This window comes from Poromitra crassiceps, assembly GCF_964638095.1.
Source record: "Poromitra crassiceps genome assembly, chromosome: 2".
Classification (NCBI taxonomy): Eukaryota; Metazoa; Chordata; class Actinopteri; order Beryciformes; family Melamphaidae; genus Poromitra; species Poromitra crassiceps.
The window spans coordinates 119555826-119574269 of NC_139624.1; the positions used below are offsets into that span (position 1 = coordinate 119555826).

An 18444-nucleotide genomic window follows, 5' to 3' on the forward strand; every position below is an offset into this window, starting at 1 on the left:
GGGCCGCAAGTTGAGTATCACTGCTCTACTGTATATACAGCCTACTGTATAGCAGGCACTGGAGAAAGACATTATCATCACACTAACCCCGTGTTCACACTGGGATCAACTTGGTTATATGTAGTGGTCTGGTCTGCAGGTACAAAGTTATGAATAGGCAAATAATGTATTGTTTCACAGCTTTGGTATTGTCTTTCAGAATGTGAGTTACATAGCAAGCACTAATTGGGTAACATTAATCAAACATAAACAGCACAAACTCTACAAGGATTGTTTTTGAGATCCCTGTAGTCTTTCAAATAAAAGTTGTAGAGAACTGGGAGGCTTTGACTGGGGAAGTTGTTCATTAAACAAAATTCCATGAATTGGGAAAGAAGGAAGTCTGCAATCTGTCGACGAAGTTCACCCATGGCCAACTTTTCTCAGCCCCCAAGTTTGTCGAGACAACGTCCGAGTTTCTCTGACTACTCAATATGGGAGATCGATGGATGGAGTGACTTGCTGGCCATGTTGATCACAGTGTGAATGCACAGTAACTTCACCCATTGTAGGAGATTCCAAAAACAAGAAACATGAAATGATGAAACACGTCACAGGCCACATTTGAGGCAGACAATAACTGAGGCACAGCTGCATAACTGGGGCTGGAGATGCCGGTCTATATGGAGGGACTGGGAATGCAGAGCATACACTGCAGTCATAGCATTTGTTCAAAGAAAATTATGGCTGACTGCAAAGCAGACTGGAATAAAGGTCTTAAATATTGCATACATTATATTGGTTTGTCCAAGTCCCCCTTCCCAATATAACATACTGTAGGTACACATTCGCCTTCGCTGAACAAGGTCAAGAGTTTCTAGAAGGAGTGCCCTAAAGGGTCAGGAAGCAGATCCAATATGCCACCTAGGTCCATAAAGACCTAGAGATATCCCTTTGCACCAATCTCATTGGGGCCAGGAGTTTCTCAATAAGAATAATAAAGGTTTGGATATTGGATTAGCTGTCCCATGCATAGAGCAAATCCTTATTTGACATGGTGAAGCTTGAGAATGGAGGCACACTGTCAAGAGAGAAAATCCTTCAGTCAACAGTGGAAGACTTGAATAAGAGTATAGCAGCTCCCATTCACAAGGACACAACCAGAGATGCTAGTGCCCTGATGGTATGGTTACGCACCGCTCTGGCCAACAGGATTCATAGAAAGTCCCCTTTAGCCAGTCAGAGAGACAATGCGCACAATGATGATTTGTCTTTGGGGAATCATGAACTACCTGACTCAGCCACCCTGGGTCAAAAAGATGATGCCCCATCTCAGCAAAAGGAATCCCAGAATCAAAGCCTGTGTTGGAGATGGTGGCTGCCTTGTTGTCATTCTCTCTCCCTTTGACAACATGGCAGAGAAAAGAAGAAACCTTCAGAAACTGTTGGAGGTCTTCATCAATTATGACAGCAACATTGACTTCTGGCCATAAACAGTGTGGTCCAGACGTCCAGAGAACATTAACTTTAGTGTCCTTTTCCTGCATGTATTTACTCATCATGGACTGGAATCCATATTTGATGCTTATCCAATGTTCTTGATGTTATAAATCTTTTATTGTAGCTCAATGTGTTATAGAACCAACACCATTCAAAGGGGTATACCCCTTGACCTGTTTTTGTTGTTTGAGTATCACAGGCATTTCAGTGAAACCAATGAACAGTATATATTTTACCATAAGGATATTGTTTTCAATGTACTCCTGCATTACCCATTTCACAGCCTCTGTTTAGCAGTCTACCCCCCGATTCTCTACCAGCAAATTCTCAGAGTCCTTTCTGGCAGCCACTTGTAGCACCATGCTAATGCCGCTGCTCAATACTGAGGAGCATTTTAAACATTTTAATAGCACTTGCCCATTTTTTTTATGTTGCTCCTTTTAAGGACAAAAAAAAAGAAAAATCAAGAGCAAAACCAAACACTCAGGCCAGAAGAGACCGGCTAATTAACTTAAAGGACTTAATTATCTCTTGACTGGCTTAGCTCCTCTCTTTCCAGTTGATCATTTCAGTCATCATAGGTAAATGATCCTAATCCTCAGTAGACCTTATGAACAGTGTCCCACACGGAACAATTTTGGGGCCCATTTTATTTTCCAATTATATGTCTCTGCTTGGACATATTATCCATAAACCTATCCATTTCAACTGTTATGCTGATCACACACATCTGTCCATAAAACCTAGTGATACTGTACTGATAGTCTAGCTTCTCTCCTTACTTGCCTTCCAGACATAAAGTGCAGGACGCCTCAGACCAACCCCCCAACTTAATGAAACCAAAACCTTAAAGTTCAGACCACACAACTCCATTAAAATGAATTTCTAATGCTAATCTAAGCTTTGATAAACTGATTAAGCAATGTGTATGAACTTTTTATTTTCCATTTGAGGAACATTTCCAAAGTATTCTTCAATTTGTATGAAATCCAGCAGTTAATATTCTTAGGGGACCAAAAAATGAGATCATACAACCGGAATTGCAGTGTCTTTACATTGGCTAGTTTTTAATTTGAGATTTAGATTCTACTGATCACTTTTTAAGGCCTTGGAATGGCACCAAGCTAAATCAACAATCTCTTAATTCCATATGAGCCAGATCACAGCTTCAGGTACTTGGGCAGGTTGCTATTGGCTGTTCCAAAGTCTAGATCAAAAACAAGATATTCTTATTGGCTGTTCCAAACTTTGGGTAAAAACAAGATGTGGTTCTTCTATCGTAGACACTTTTATACATTTACTTTTATGTAAAGATCTTTCTATGAAGGGTTCTTGACCTCATTTTTATTTAGTGCTTTCATGTCCTTGCATCACTTTTCTTTCATAATCTCCTTTCATTGCTCTACTTTGTGTTGTTGGTTTTTATCTATTATTATGGTTGGATGATGCATTTTAGTGCATGCAACTTTAAATGAGCTTGATTCCTTTCTTCATACCCATTCTTTGGGTATGCCATATATATATGTGTGTGTATATATATATATATATATATATATATAAAGACATTGTAGCCAGTAATCTCCAGTCTGAATGAGTAATAGAAAAATAACAGTAGTCCCGTTGTGTTGCCCTAAGTGCTGGATACTGTCATAAAAATCCTGAAAGCTAAAGTAAAGCACACGCGCTTAAAGGTTCAAACACATAGTACCATAACAGTGACTTACATATATCCACATGACCAAAGACGTACTGAATCATTTCATAAATGTGTAACCCACGAGTGTTGGATCATTGTGATTTTCCCCCCTTTTTGGCCCAGCCAGCATTCCGTAGAGGGACTTTAGTTTGAGTTGGTTGTCTCACTCCAGGCCAAAAGTGCTGGTTTCCTCCACAGCGATCAGCAGTTTCTCATACAGCATCGTGTAAGAAGGGTAGGGAGGGAGATCCAGGCGGTTAAAACAAGTATGAGCCCTGAGAGAGAGAGAGAGAGAGAGAGCGCCAGCAGGCAGACATGTTAGAGCAGTGGTTCTCAAAGTGGGGTCCACTGCTCCCCAGCAAAAAGGGTAATCTTTCATTTTGACTATAATTCCATCTATATTAAGTAACACAATGACCGAGATTATGACTATTTTGGTCATGGGATTCATACACTTTCTGTAGATAGATAGATAGATACGTTTTATTTCTGTGTCATGCACCATAGTCATGGTGCCCAGCCCGCCTGGGCTTACAAGACACAAATCATTCAAGTTCAACAATACAAACAAATTAACAAACAAGTTACAAAAAGCTCAAACATAAACAAGACAAGACAGAGTTGTATATTCAGATAAACAACTTCTCCATTCTGAGTTTCCAGGCACTCTCAATAAACCTGGCCGAACTGAAGACTTCGGGCTCTATCTTCCGACAGGCGCTATCCCCTAATAGCGCTTTGCGCACCTGTTTGCGCGTGCCTTAATGCAGGGAAGATAGCATTCCGCCTTGCGCCGTCCGCCAGGTGTTCTGCAGAGTTTTGCTCCCCCGCCAATCAGCAAAAATCCCCACCTCACGGGAGCATACTTGTAATCATTTATACAGAAATGTAACTGTTTAAAAGTGATATAATTGTCTAGTAGACGTGACCTCCCTGGTTTCTAAGTTAAAACAGCCCTGAAATATGTTGGGGATGCAATTCTCGGCCGGGATGCGGAAAGGTTCACGGCAGGTGTCGCAAGCGCAAATTAGAGCCGTGCCAAAATCATCTGCGCCCCAAAATGCCTGCGCAAACGGGATTTGGGCGGTCTTAACTACCAGAATTATTCACAGGCGTGGCCAGGCAAGGCTGGGCATTACGTCAATCAAAACTAATCAGATTCCCGTCTCGCAATGGTTGTTTGCGCGAGGCATGCAATATGCTGTAATTCTCTCCATGCGTAATAGAGTGTACTCACTCATGCGAGGACAGAGAGAGCTTATTGACAGATCATCTGTTGTGCCAACGACCCTCCGGCTTATGAAGGTAAATAGCCTATGTGCATTGTCCAACAAGTTTTCTCAAGTAATTTCCCTCTTTGCGATGTGATACAAGTTTCTCAGTGAGTTATAGTTGATTGCCTCACTGAATTATCTGCTAATACACAATTTTAGCAGCATAATTTGATGTCTTGGCGTGGCAAGGCTGTGGGTAATGACATATCCAAAAGGAATTCCACTTTCCACTGCGCAAATACCTCTCTGCACTGGGAGCGCAGCCGTAATCTCCGTGCAGCGCACCCAGCGCAGAGAGGTATTTGCGCGTATGAGGTCCTTTTCAAAGCTCTTAGAGCAAAGTAATTGCGCGCTGCTGATGATAGCATAATGCCATCTATCACCACATTTTAGCGCTGAAACGCCTGCTTTGGCTTGTGGCAGCCAATGCCCAGTACAATTATCACAGGCATGCGCTTGTGTCCGCTTTTAGAAAGATAGAGCCCTTCATCTCTGAATAGCCATTCCAACTTAGCATCATCTCCTGACCAAAATAGTTCAGGTTTCTTATTTTGCATTAACTGAAATAGAGGCAATCTTGGTTCCTCATTTAGCGAAATATAATGAAACAAATTTTTTTATTCATCTTCCACAACACCTAATTCACATAGTACAAAGTCTCTCCTCCTCAGCAATAGAATTGAACCTGCCAACCTCAATAGCCAAAGGGAGGGTACCCGTTCTCAACTGGGCACATAGAGATCTTCTGGATCTATCCAGGGGTAAAGTAACATAAGGTCCTGGAGTAAAGATATTTTTAATTTGAACATATGTTCGGAGTTTTGGTTTGAGCCAGATGTCATTAGACCATTTTTGTTTATAGTCAAGAAATAGCCTATGTTTAATATAGCGAACACTACAACGTAAACTGTTTCTGAAAATAAATTGCTGGTCAGCTTCCGTGATATCATTACACCATGGATAGTTATGTGCTTTATCCCAGTTAAAAACTTGTTTTGCAACTCTACTCTCTGGCATATTAGATAGACGGTTCCACAATCTCAACATTTCACCTTTTTGTTTGATCAAACAAGGCTCCCAACCCATATCCCCTTGAAAAGCCAACACAGGTGCAAATGTATGTACGCCCAGAAAACATCGGTTTTGGATGGCATTCACCTTGGAAAATTCCTTACTTCCCCAAACTCCAGCTGCATAAAACAAAACTGGTGACACACATGCATCATAAAGCTTTGAGAATGTAGCATAACCAAGATTTTTTACAAGTTTTCACTTTACTTATTACTGAACCCAGGGCTCTACCAGCCGTGTCGGCCAACACACTAACGCCCTCTTCAAATAAAAAAATTAATCAAAAGTAAAACCCAGATATTTGAACTGATATGCCAATGGCATAGCTCCAACATGAAAATCTACAGTAAAGTGCTTCTCCTTGTACCTGATTTCCGGAAATGTACAATTTGAGTTTTTTCTCTATTAACTAATAATCTCCATTTTCTACTCCAAAGATTAACAACATTTAACATAATCTGCAGCTCTTTCTCATTCCCTGCTAGGATAATTATATAATCTGCGTACAACAAAACATTCAAATTCATATCACCAATTTGCAAACCCTGTTTGACCCCAAGTGGGGTAGAAAACCACCCTGTTTTCATATCGTTCACCTGCACACAGGCAACCAGGGATTTATATAAAGCTTTAATGGCTTTATAAAATTTCCCATCCACACCAGATGAAATAAGTTTAAACTCCATTAAATCCCTGTCAACACAATCAAACGCTTTCTGAAAATCAATGAAACAAACAAAAGTGGATTTCCTTTTACTTTTCCCATTTGGATTGTGCTACGGGGTGCCAACGTTAATTTTGTCAATTTAAAACATAACTTTGCATGTCAAGAAAGTCAGTTTGTCGCCAAACTGTTGCACTATAAGTTATAAATCAGAAAGACTACATACACTGTCACCCAGAGCCATGTAGATAGAAGAGTCCCGACATCTCCATTCACTCCAATGGACCAGTTTTTTATTCTCAAGAGTTCCAGGAAGTAAGGTCCTGGATTAAGCAGCACTGTCGAGTTGCAGCAAAATGGACAGTTTGTGTTGTACTCTGAAAGTTTTTTTTTCTTGAATCAAATTGTACATTATCAGCTTTATTTTAGCATGCAAAAGTAGCGCGATACCCATTCCTGGTTGTTCATTGGCTAATGAGTCTCGCATTTTGGTCCTCCACTGACGCCACTCTCTCTAGAGCAGTTTTTCTCAAACAGTGGTCCGTGGACCACTGGTGCCCCCTAGTGGTCCGCGAGTAGATTTATATTTTTTCCCTTTTTTTCCCCTCCCACTATCCAATCAGAGGAATGTTAGGTTTTCTGGGAAATGGAAGGTCAGATCGCGATGCCTATTAAGGACTATATTTATTTCTTCACCCCGAATCCAACGCCACCAGCTCTGAGTCTCTAGGAGTTATGATTGCGGAGATAGGTCCACTCTGCATGCAGGGCTACAGGAGAGAGACAGAGTAGGCAACAGCGGGGGTTGGGAGTTCCAAGTTACGGACCAAACACTCTATTTCAGTGATTGCTGTCAGAATATAGAGCCATTTAACACTTATTTGAACACAAAAACATCACTGAATGTAACTTTAAGATGGCAACAGATAGCCTATTTGACTTTGGCAACATTGTGCACTTATTGAACTTGAAAAAACTTTCTTTGAACTTTGAATATATTTGAACTGAAAAGGAGAAATAAATGTAAAAAATAAATGGTAAATGGACTAAAATAAATTGTATATATTTTTTACATCGGTTATCTTGTTTTCATAATTGGGAGAAGCCAGAAATTGGATTCATTGTACAGCCTTAATGCTATTTGTCATTTAATTAGCCTCTAATTTGTCATTTACAGTTGAAGTAGTAGGCCTATTGTTTTGGGGGATGTTTTGGGAGTTAGGTGATCCCTGAGTTTTTTTTATTATTGGTTAAGTGGTCCTTGGTCTGAAGAAGTTTGAGAAACACTGCTCTAGAGGACACTACTGTCGCCTAAGTGACGTCACTTTCTCTACCGGCAAAGCTGAAGACTGGCAACATGCCACGAGCTTCCACGAGCTATGTAGTTGTTATATGAAACTAACCCCTACGTTTCAGTTTGACGACAAACTGCGACTTTCTTTACATGCAAAGTTATGTTTTGAATTGACAAAATTAACGTTGGCACCCCGTGGCACAATTCAAACGCGGTCAAAAAAGTAACGTTATTCTCCGTTCACTGCCATTCATATTTTTTCCAACGCTGGTACAGGGAGAAAGCAGGAAGTGACGTTTCACTTTGGCTCTCTATTACATTGTGGAACTGTTACAGATACGACGGCTACCAGTTGGAGGTGGACAGAGATGGGAAAAGTACTGACATTCTGTACTTGAGTAGAAGTACAGTTACTTGTGTAAAAAACTACTCTAATACTAAAAGTAGAAGTACTGATTCAATTATTTTACTCAAGTAAAAGTAAAAAAGTACAGGCTCTGAAATGTACCCAACGAGTAAAAGTAAAAGTATTTTTACCGTATCTTTCTGAATGACTGAACCTCACATCATAGAATATAATTTTGAGGATAAAAGATCCCCTACAAATGTTTTACACATCTTAAAACTCTACTTTAAATAGTGTGCTATGGTTTTTCCACACAAAAACCCCCCCATTAAAATCATATCTAGTCCTCCCTCATTAATATTTCCATGATATATGAATGTGCAAATAGTTAGACAAGTTTAACTGCTGGATACAAGGTGTCCCTTACAAAGTGCAGTCTCACAATACTCGAGACTGATACGATACTGGTACCTAATGGATAAGGAACTGAATGTCCACAAGGTTGATCACATTCACAAATTCAAGGTTTATTATTAAGACAGAACTGTCTCTGGTGTTAGAACACCACCATATTCCATATTAGCTGAATGTTGACAGTGCACAAACTATGTGTTAGAACAACACCATAAAGGGGCCATGCACACAGGGAGCGGTTATTTACAAAAGAACGCTTGGAAAAGCCGGATTATTGGATTAATAAGTGCTGACTGTCTGCACGGCCCCTAATGTCTGCGTGTGTCTCCCCTCAGAGAACATCCGTGTTTCTCTTCTTTGTGCTTCTTTGTCCACGCCCCGGAGGAGTGCCAAGTCATACTATTGGCGGAGCTGGAATGAGCTTTTATCTATTACTTCTGCTCCGTTCTCCTGTTTCTACTCGTTTTTAAATTACATTCTCGTGCATTTAAACAAAAGTAACAAACCTGTTTTGAAAATGTACACAAGTAAAAGTATAGATACTTGTGTTAAAATGTAACGAGTAAAAGTAAAAAGTTGTCAGAAAATTAAATACTCAAGTAAAGTACAGATACTGGAAAAATCTACTTAAGTACAGTAACGAAGTATTTGTACTTTGTTACTTCCCATCTCTGGAGGTGGAGCACTACATGGCGTTAGCTATAGCTGTTAGCTACATTAGCTACGGTAGCCTGGCATTAGCAAGCTGTTAGCTGTTGTTAGCTGTGGGCTACGTTCGTTATGTGCACAGCACCTCAGTGAGTTACATCCATGTCAAACACCACTGAAGGAGGCAAAGCTGTTTCCGGCCATTTCTTCTGTATCGCCCACAAACACTATAATGAAGGCAAGAGGCGAAGTTTGTTTGCCTTTTTGCACAACAGCGCTCCTGATCAATGGAGGTTCTTCAACGCAAATGAAATGACGATATGCGCCTATACCAGATACACTACATTTTCACAACTACAGGTAGGAAATCCGACTGGAAAAACAGAGTTATACCCTTGCTGTATATCACTACATTTTCACGACGACGTTTATACAGGTAATGTTACTGTAGGAAACCTGACTGGAAAAATAGAGTTATAGCCCTGCTGTATCTACACAATAAAGTTGAAGTTGGCCTGAAATTGGCCTGAAATCTTGCATGGCATGGGGAATGATCTGGGGAAGGTAATGGCCATGTCATCAAGTCCTGGAACCACCTGGAAAATCCTGGAAATCCCCTCACGCCCACACCCCATGAGGATTGGCCTGAAATTTTGCCTGTCAGGGGGGTTATGATATGGGGAATTCATAGTCCCGTCATCAAGTGGAAAACACCTCACACCCACCCCAGGTCAGATTGGGCTGCAATTGTGCATGGTGGGGTGTTATGATCCGGGGAAGGTCATGGCCAGGTCATCAAGTCCTGGAAAATCCTGGAAGCCACCTTACGCCCACACCCCAGATCGGATTGGGCTGAACATTTGCATGGCAGTGGGTTATGACCCGGGGACCATCAAGGCAGGTTGTATAATCCTGGAAACCATCTGGACACCACCATCATTTCCAGCCACGCAAAAGACAACGCGGGGTACATTGCTAGTATAGTATATATAAAATTTTTCAAGGCTTCAAAAACATCACGGTAGCTAGGTCATATTTATTATAGGTCTATGGTTGAGTCATATACCTGGGTAGTGAGGTGACTTTGCCCCACTTCTCGATGCAGAAGCGGCGCAGGCCGTTGGACCCCCGCAGAGCGTTGAAGCCTTCGTACGGCACACTGGATGTCCCCGTGACAAACTGCAGCAGGCGCAGGCGCTGCTCGTTGTTGAAGCGCTCCACAGTGGCCCAGAACCACCGCATCACAATGTGGCCGTCATGGTAACCTAGAAGAAGGAATTCTGAGGTGTCATACTGATACCATAATAGATTTATAACTGAAATGAAATGGTAAAGGTACTGTATTTATAGAGCGCATTTAATAGTCTATCGACTACCCAAAGCGCTTTTACATGAATACCTCACATTTACCCATTCACACTCACACACCGACGGCGTCAACATTGCAACGGACATAAATCTATCCATTTTATAAAGAAGGAAGATTCTGGAGCACTCAATTCACTGGAAAGTGGTTTTAATAAGGTGCAGTGACTAATGTTTCCACGCACAGCGTCTTCATCAGAGTCAAACAATGATGGCACAAAACCAAGTGGTTTAAAAAGCATCCCAGTACACCCGACATTCTGTCATTGGCTAATAGGGGTGGGAGGTGTATCACTCAATGAGCCAATACATATGCAGCACTCAAACAGGGGAAGGCACAAGAAATAACAGCCAACCCACAGCAAACAACAAGATAAGCAATATATAATAAACACAATAAAATAAAATAACATCAGCCGATTCCTCCTAATATTAGCAAGGTACAAGTTATAAGTTACAGAAAACACGAGAGGCTTAATTCTTCATTTAGTCCATTTGGTTCTGTTTATTTGGACTGGTACCACTGATGAACTCAATAATTTTCTGGACTATATCAATTCCACCACACAACACCTACGTTTTACAGTGGAACACTCCATGGACAAAATAAAATTCTTAGACCTAACCATTTATAAAAACGGACACGGAGGTTTAGAGAGCACCATCTTCCGGAAACCTCTCAGCAGAAACACGTTACTGAGAGCCGACAGCCATCATCCGAGGCAACTCATTAAAAACATTCCCACAGGTCAATTTCTGAGACTAAAGAGGAACTGCAGCACCGAGGAGGAGTTCACACACAAAGCAGTAGAAATGACAGAACGCTTCCTTCCTGGTTTAAGGAGTCTAGTTAGAGTCTAACTAGACTCCTTAAACCCTCTTGTTATACTCTAACTAGACTCCTTAAACCCCGTTGTTATACTCTAACTACACTCCTTAAACCCCGTTGTTATACTCTAACTACACTCCTTAAACCCCGTTGTTATACTCTAACTACACTCCTTAAACCCCGTTGTTATACTCTAACTAGACTCCTTAAACCCCGTTGTTATACTCTAACTACACTCCTTAAACCCTGTTGTTATACTCTAACTACACTCCTTAAACCCCGTTGTTATACTCTAACTACACTCCTTAAACCCCGTAGTTACCCTGTAAGTACAGTGTGGTACCCCGTAATTAGCCTATAAGTACAAACATTTGTCCCCTGCTTCATAATACAGCCCGCGACCCCGTAGTTAGACTATAAGTACAGATCTTGTTACCCTCTAGTTAAAGTATTTTTTCACTCCTTAAACCCCGTTGTTATACTCTAACTAGACTCCTTAAACCCCGTTGTTATACTCTAACTACACTCCTTAAACCCCATAGTTATACTCTAACTAGACTCCTTAAACCCCGTTGTTATACTCTAACTAGACTCCTTAAACCCCGTTGTTATACTCTAACTAGACTCCTTAAACCCCGTTGTTATACTCTAACTACACTCCTTAAACCCCGTTGTTATACTCTAACTACACTCCTTAAACCCCATTGTTATACTCTAACTAGACTCCTTAAACCCCGTTGTTATACTCTAACTAGACTCCTTAAACCCCGTTGTTATACTCTAACTACACTCCTTAAACCCTGTTGTTATACTCTAACTAGACTCCTTAAACCCCGTTGTTATACTCTAACTACACTCCTTAAACCCCGTAGTTACCCTGTAAGTACAGTGTGGTACCCCGTAATTAGCCTATAAGTACAAACATTTGTCCCCTGCTTCATAATACAGCCCGCGACCCCGTAGTTAGACTATAAGTACAGATCTTGTTACCCTCTAGTTAAAGTATTTTTTCACTCCTTAAACCCCGTTGTTATACTCTAACTACACTCCTTAAACCCCGTTGTTATACTCTAACTACACTCCTTAAACCCGTTGTTATACTCTAACTACACTCCTTAAACCCTGTTGTTAGTGTTAGGATGACGTCACCATTCCTACTTTGACGTCGTCATTCCTACTATGATGTCATCAATCACTGATGATGTCATGATTCATAAGCGTCTTTCATGCCTTTCGCTGGTGATGTCATAACACAGGTGATGTCATATTCACATCTATAAGGGCCTGTTCCTGCAGGTCCTCGCGAGTGATTCATAAATTCACATCAAGGATCATACCAATCTCTGCAACGTCTGCAACCTGCAACTTCTGCAACTAGCAACTTCTGCAATCTCTGCGACCGTTCCCAAACCTCGAACTGTGCAGCCCCAGCCATCAAGTTCCACAACACCCCAGCTTCTCAAGACCTACCAAGTTTCCCGTGGCCCTCAACTACCCGCGAATAGATCCCCATGTCTGACACCGATCCTGACAGTATGAATCACTCAGAAATGGATTTAGCGGGCAAATTTCTCCCCCCAATCAAGGAGGAAGACCCTGAGACGCCAGTTTTCCCGCCGGCCGCTTCAGGTGACCCACCAGGCGAACCAACGAAGGGCCTTGTCACCGAGGAGACCTTACAAACCATGGTTACCATGTTGTCACGCCTGCGGGACGCCCAGAAAGTTCAGACTTCTCAGGAGGAGAAGTTGTGTGTGAACTCCTTCTAGATCGTCTCGACGGACTAAACCCTCCTGAGGTTGCCCTCCTGGCGAACCGGCTAGATATGTATGAGTTTCAGAGCGTGAACCACTCTGAGATGGACTTAGCGGGTACCCCAATCAAGGAGGAAGGTCTTGAGAGGCCAGCTACCCGGCCGGCCGCTTCTGCTGACCCACCAGGCGGTCAGCTGGATATCTCCACTCAAATACTACTCACGGAGACACAACGGCAGCAAATGCTCCAGTTTCAGGAACTACTCGACAGACAGGAAGAAGCAAACAAGGCCCACCTGGCCCTGGCTTCCAAGGCCGAGGATCGGTACGCCCTCCTGGTAAAACGGCTAGATCGTCTCGACGGACTAAACCCTCCTGAGGGTGTCATTCTGCAGACTTCCGCTCCTCCTGCCCCAGCTTCCGAGGGCACTGTCGTCCCGGAGGTTTCCAGACCTGCTACCCCCCCCCTCGCTACTGCGGCCGTTGCTTCTAGCTCTGCCTCTCGGCCGCCTCCAGCTGCTAAGGGCATATTCTGGGGGGGAGTTTGCGTCATCCCAGAGCAGGGGCAGCCACATTTGAGTCCCAGCAGCCATCTGTACCGTGATCTGACCGGCAGGGTTCGCATCACACCAGAGGAGAGGCAGCGCCGTTTGGACACCCGGAGCTGCCTGTACTGTGGTCGAGCCGGGCATTACCTCTCCTCCTGCTCCCGGCGTCCAGTAAGTGGTCCCACCGCTCGCCGGCCCGTGGTACTCTCAGTGGATCAAGACTCTACGTGTCCAGCCAAGAAATCTGTACGGTTGGGTAGCGTTCCCTGCAGGACCCAGGAGTGGCAGTGTGTCTCCAAGAGGGTTAGGGAGTTGGAGAGGACTGTCGATCGTCTCATGGGGAAGTTCAATCGCTGCCTGCAGATCGGCTCCGTCCCCCCGCAGGGGGCCTCCGAGTCTGCTGGCCCTGAGGCACAACCTATGGACCTGCCCCTCGCCGAGTCTGAACCCGTACCTGAGGCACAACCTGTGGACCTTCCCCTCGCCGAGTCTGAACCCGTACCCCAGCAGCAGCCAATTCCTGTCCCTGACCAACACGTAGGTTCCAGCCTCATGCTGGGAGGCTCCCGTAGTGTCGTCAGCCCTCGGTCAAGAGCAAGAAGAAATAAGAGGCGTTTAAAGGAGGAGACGGTGGGTGACCTCCCCAAACTACAGGTCGGGAGGGCAGGCCTCGCTGAGTCAGATCCCCCTGTGGCTCTGCCTTCGGAGACGGCGGCATTTGACCCTTTTGATGGCCCCCAGCCTCCCGTGTTTGGATCGTGCCCCGGGGGATGGCCGGCCCCAGAGGATCCACTGGACCCGGTGGAAGTTCTATCTACGTATCGGTCCATCTATGGGTTCGATATCCTGTATTAGGGAGGAGCACCTCCACTGTCCTACACCCCCTTTGGGGTCTGACCACCTGCATCTAACCACCTGCTGAAGAGCACCTCACTCTCTTACACCCCCTTTGGGGCCTAACCACCTGCGTCTAACCACCTGCGGAAGAGCACCTCCACCAGAACCTACGGATTTTTTGTCTCCCAGATGCCATCCTTGATGGCCTCATTGGACGCCAGGTGACGTCCGTTGAGGGGAGGGTACTGTTAGGATGACGTCACCATTCCTACTTTGACGTCATCATTCCTACTATGATGTCATCAATCACTGATGATGTCATGATTCATAAGCGTCTTTCATGCCTTTCGCTGGTGATGTCATAACACAGGTGATGTCATATTCACATCTATAAGGGCCTGTTCCTGCAGGTCCTCGCGAGTGATTCATAAATTCACATCAAGGATCATACCAATCTCTGCAACGTCTGCAACCTGCAACTTCTGCAACCAGCAACTTCTGCAATCTCTGCGACCGTTCCCAAACCTCGAACTGTGCAGCCCCAGCCATCAAGTTCCACAACACCCCAGCTTCTCAAGACCTACCAAGTTTCCCGTGGCCCTCAACTACCCGCGAATAGATCCCCATGTCTGACACCGATCCTGACAGTTAGACTATAACTACACTCCTTAAACCCCGTTGTTATACCATAACTACACTCCTTAAACCCCGTTGTTATACTATAACTACACTCCTTAAACCCCGTAGTTAGACTATAAGTACAGATCTTATAATTCACTCCTTAAACCCCGTAGTTAGACTATAACTACAGCCCTAAACCCCGTTGTTATACTCTAACTACATGCTTATTTGCGGGCTGTATTCTAAAGCGTTACCGAGAACTTTTCCGATATTTTCAAATTCGCAGCTTTACTTCCAAACATTTTCCATCCTATCCCAATCCCCCCGAGAAAGGCCCAACATATCACATTTTAAATTTCTGTCCGTTTATTAAGGGACTTATTTCCAAAGTGTACAATATTATGCAGAATATACATCCCCCTACATGGGACAATACAAGGGCTGCTTGGGAACTGGACATAGTAGAGAAGTTCTCAGAAGAACTATGGGACATCATTATTTCACAAATTCATTCTTCATCCTTCTGTGTGAGACTCAATCTAATACAATTTAAAATATTTCATCGTTTGCATTTCTCTAATGATAAATTATCCAAAATATATCCATCTGTCAGCCCAGAATGCCCAAGGTGCCACCATGCCCCGGCCACTCTAGGGCATATGTTCTGGTCCTGCCGAGCTCTGAGCAACTTTTGGTCCAACATTTTTGAGTGTTTTTCATCCATAGCTAACACAACACTGAGTCCTAATCCCCTCACTGCCATCTTTGGTGCAGTCCAACCAGAAGTGAGCCTCCGAGGTCACCAAATAAATGCAATTGCATTTGCCTCTCTTCTGGCCCGCCGACTTATTCTGTTTAATTGGAAGGCAAAAAACCCACGTCCTTTAAGCAATGGACTCAGGAAGTGATGTCAATGTTGAAATTGGAGAAGGTCAGATATACTGTACGTGGATCAAAGGAGAAATTTTATGAAACCTGGTCAACTTTTATTAGTCACTTTGAAAGTATAACCTTTGACTGAATATTATCTACCTGGCATACATACAAACGCTAATGACAAAGCTGGCAACTATTTTATTTTATTTTATTTTTAATTTAATTTTAATTTAATTTTTCCTCTTTTTCTTTCTTTGACTGTGTTTGTTTGTTTGTTTGTCTGTTGTATGACCCTGGATGGGAAGATGTGGGTGGGGGAGGGTATGGGGTTTAAAGTGTATTGATAACATTTCAATGTAATATTGCTTCATTACATAATGTGAAAACTTAAATAAAGTTTGTAAAAAAAAAAAAAAATACAATATCACTTAACACATTCACTGCCAGCCTTTTTTTTTTTTTACTGTAGGTAGGTTCTGCCAGAGGGTTTTTTTGAGGATTCTGGCTCATTTTACAAGAGCCGAGGATTATTTTCTGCTTGGACTTTGTGAACACAAAGTTCACAAAAGTACTAATAGAATGTGTGCTTTCTCTGTCTAAAAGAGTTAGTTTGTAGAGTTAGTAGTTATGTAGATATTAGCCGTTGAGTACAGCATGGTTTCAGCGTCTGAGAGTGAAAGCTGAGATAATCGCAGTTTTGTGAAATTCAATCAAACAGGCAGAACAGTCACTTTAACCATTTATTTTTGGCATCAGTGAGAGATCAGACATCTAAACAATATAGTTCTGAACGCCCTCTCCTTCAAACTCCTCCCTCCGTGGGCGTGTCTGGTGGCTTTCAGCCTGCGTTTGTCACAAGCGAGTGTTCTGCTGCTGCTGCTGCTCCTGCGAGTTTGAGCAGCCTCCCTCCCTGGCAGCGAGTGTGGATAGGGCTCACTTGTTTCTTGGGTTTGAGAGCTTTGATGAAGCTTTGTGCGATTCTAGGCTTTATGCTGCGTGTTTCAAAGTGTGTTTTCCACCCAGTCTATTTTTGGAATCCCCCACCGCCAGCTCCCAGCGCGATAATGCGCGAAAGTGAAAGCGTTTTCGCCAATCCATTTTACAGTAGAGAATGGTTTCCTCGCGCGTTACCCTACAGTTTTGGCTCTGCTTTTCCTAGTGTGGAGAGCACTGTCGCCACTTAGTGGGTCCGTGGAATGGGTTGTACACGTTCGCTGACTCCAATATTTTTATAGGAGACGTGGGGAGCGTTGATCCACGTCCCACCGTCAAAAAAAAAAAAAAAAAAATTTAAGCCGAGATATCTCGTCATTGGCAGTGAACCGTTGGATTCTGTAAGCCGAGATATCTCGTCAATGGCAGTGAACGTGTTAATTCATAAACTGCAGCACCACACATGTTGTGTATATTCTCAAATGTCCATGTGGGCTAGTGTACGTTGGCCAGACCAAACGGGTGCTCAAAGCCCGCATTGCCGAACACAAAGCGGCCATCCGTAATCACAACATGGACTACGCAATAGCGCGTCATTATGCCCAAGCACAACATGGCTCTGCTGCCACTCTCAAATTCTGGGGGATTGAGAGAGTCGCTTCCTCACAGAGAGGGGGCGACATTGTGAACAAACTGCTGAGAAGAGAGGCTTTCTGGATCCACAGTCTCAATACTGTTGAACCAAATGGACTAAATGAAGAATTAAGCCTCTCGTGTTTTCTGTAACTTATAACTTGTACCTTGCTAATTAGGAGGAATCGGCTGATGTTATTTTATTTTATTGTGTTTATTATATATTGCTTATCTTGTTGTTTGCTGTGGGTTGGCTGTTATTTCTTGTGCCTTCCCCTGTTTGAGTGCTGCATATGTATTGGCTCATTGAGTGATACACCTCCCACCCCTATTAGCCAATGACAGAATGTCGGGTGTACTGGGAGGCTTTTTAAACCACTTGGTTTTGTGCCATCATTGTTTGACTCTGATGAAGACGCTGTGCGTGGAAACATTAGTCACTGCACCTTATTAAAACCACTTTCCAGTGAATTGAGTGCTCCAGAATCTTCCTTCTTTATTATACTGTCCTGTTCTGAGAGCACCGACCTCCCACTGCGGAGGGGCTGACGCGCAAGAGACTCCTTCTACATCTATCCATTTTATAATTCTGTCAATTTTCTGACAGATCAGTGTGGCGACGGCCTAATGGATCATGCAAGGTTTCTTACCTAAGAAAATTAAACCAATAGTAACAACAATTACCTCTAAACATACCATATAAACAAAAACAAGAGAAAAGAACAAACAAAAATAAAAAGCAAACAAAACTAGAATGTCTACATTTCCTACCGAAAATGTAATTGTGCTTGCTGTCCTCGCCATGCACCGCCTGCCTTGCAAGGTCCCTGCCCATGCAATTAGGGGGACTAATGCTGCCTTCCAGACACCTGGGACGTGAGTGTTTCCCAGTGGAAAAGTCCCAGCCCCCACCTTCAAAGCATTCCAGAGCACAAAGGCAAAACGCAACCAAAAAACATGGCGGACTGCGACAAACTTTCTTTTGTTTGGCAAATAGCAAGACAGCTTAACAATGAGCAGAGCACCCTCCTTGCATATTTAAATGAAAATGAGGAGCAGCGATGACACATAGGGTAACATACTATATTATACATTTTATATAGGCACTTAATATTTTGGACTACATACTCCATGGTTGCGGCCATTGTTGTGTGACGTCAGA

The 18444-nt window shown here is 43.2% G+C and overlaps 1 protein-coding gene across 1 annotated transcript in view; it reads right to left on the bottom strand.

Moving 5' to 3' along the window:
• Positions 1–3338: 3338 nt before the first annotated feature.
• Positions 3339–18444, bottom strand: part of hecw1a (HECT, C2 and WW domain containing E3 ubiquitin protein ligase 1a) — a gene marked incomplete at both ends in the record, with an annotated part of 355736 nt that continues 340630 nt past the window's right edge. The window contains 2 exons of the mRNA XM_083631916.1: positions 3339–3450; positions 9953–10151. Coding sequence (XP_083488042.1) covers positions 3339–3450; positions 9953–10151 — 311 coding nt within the window. The remainder of the gene's footprint in view (positions 3451–9952; positions 10152–18444) is intronic.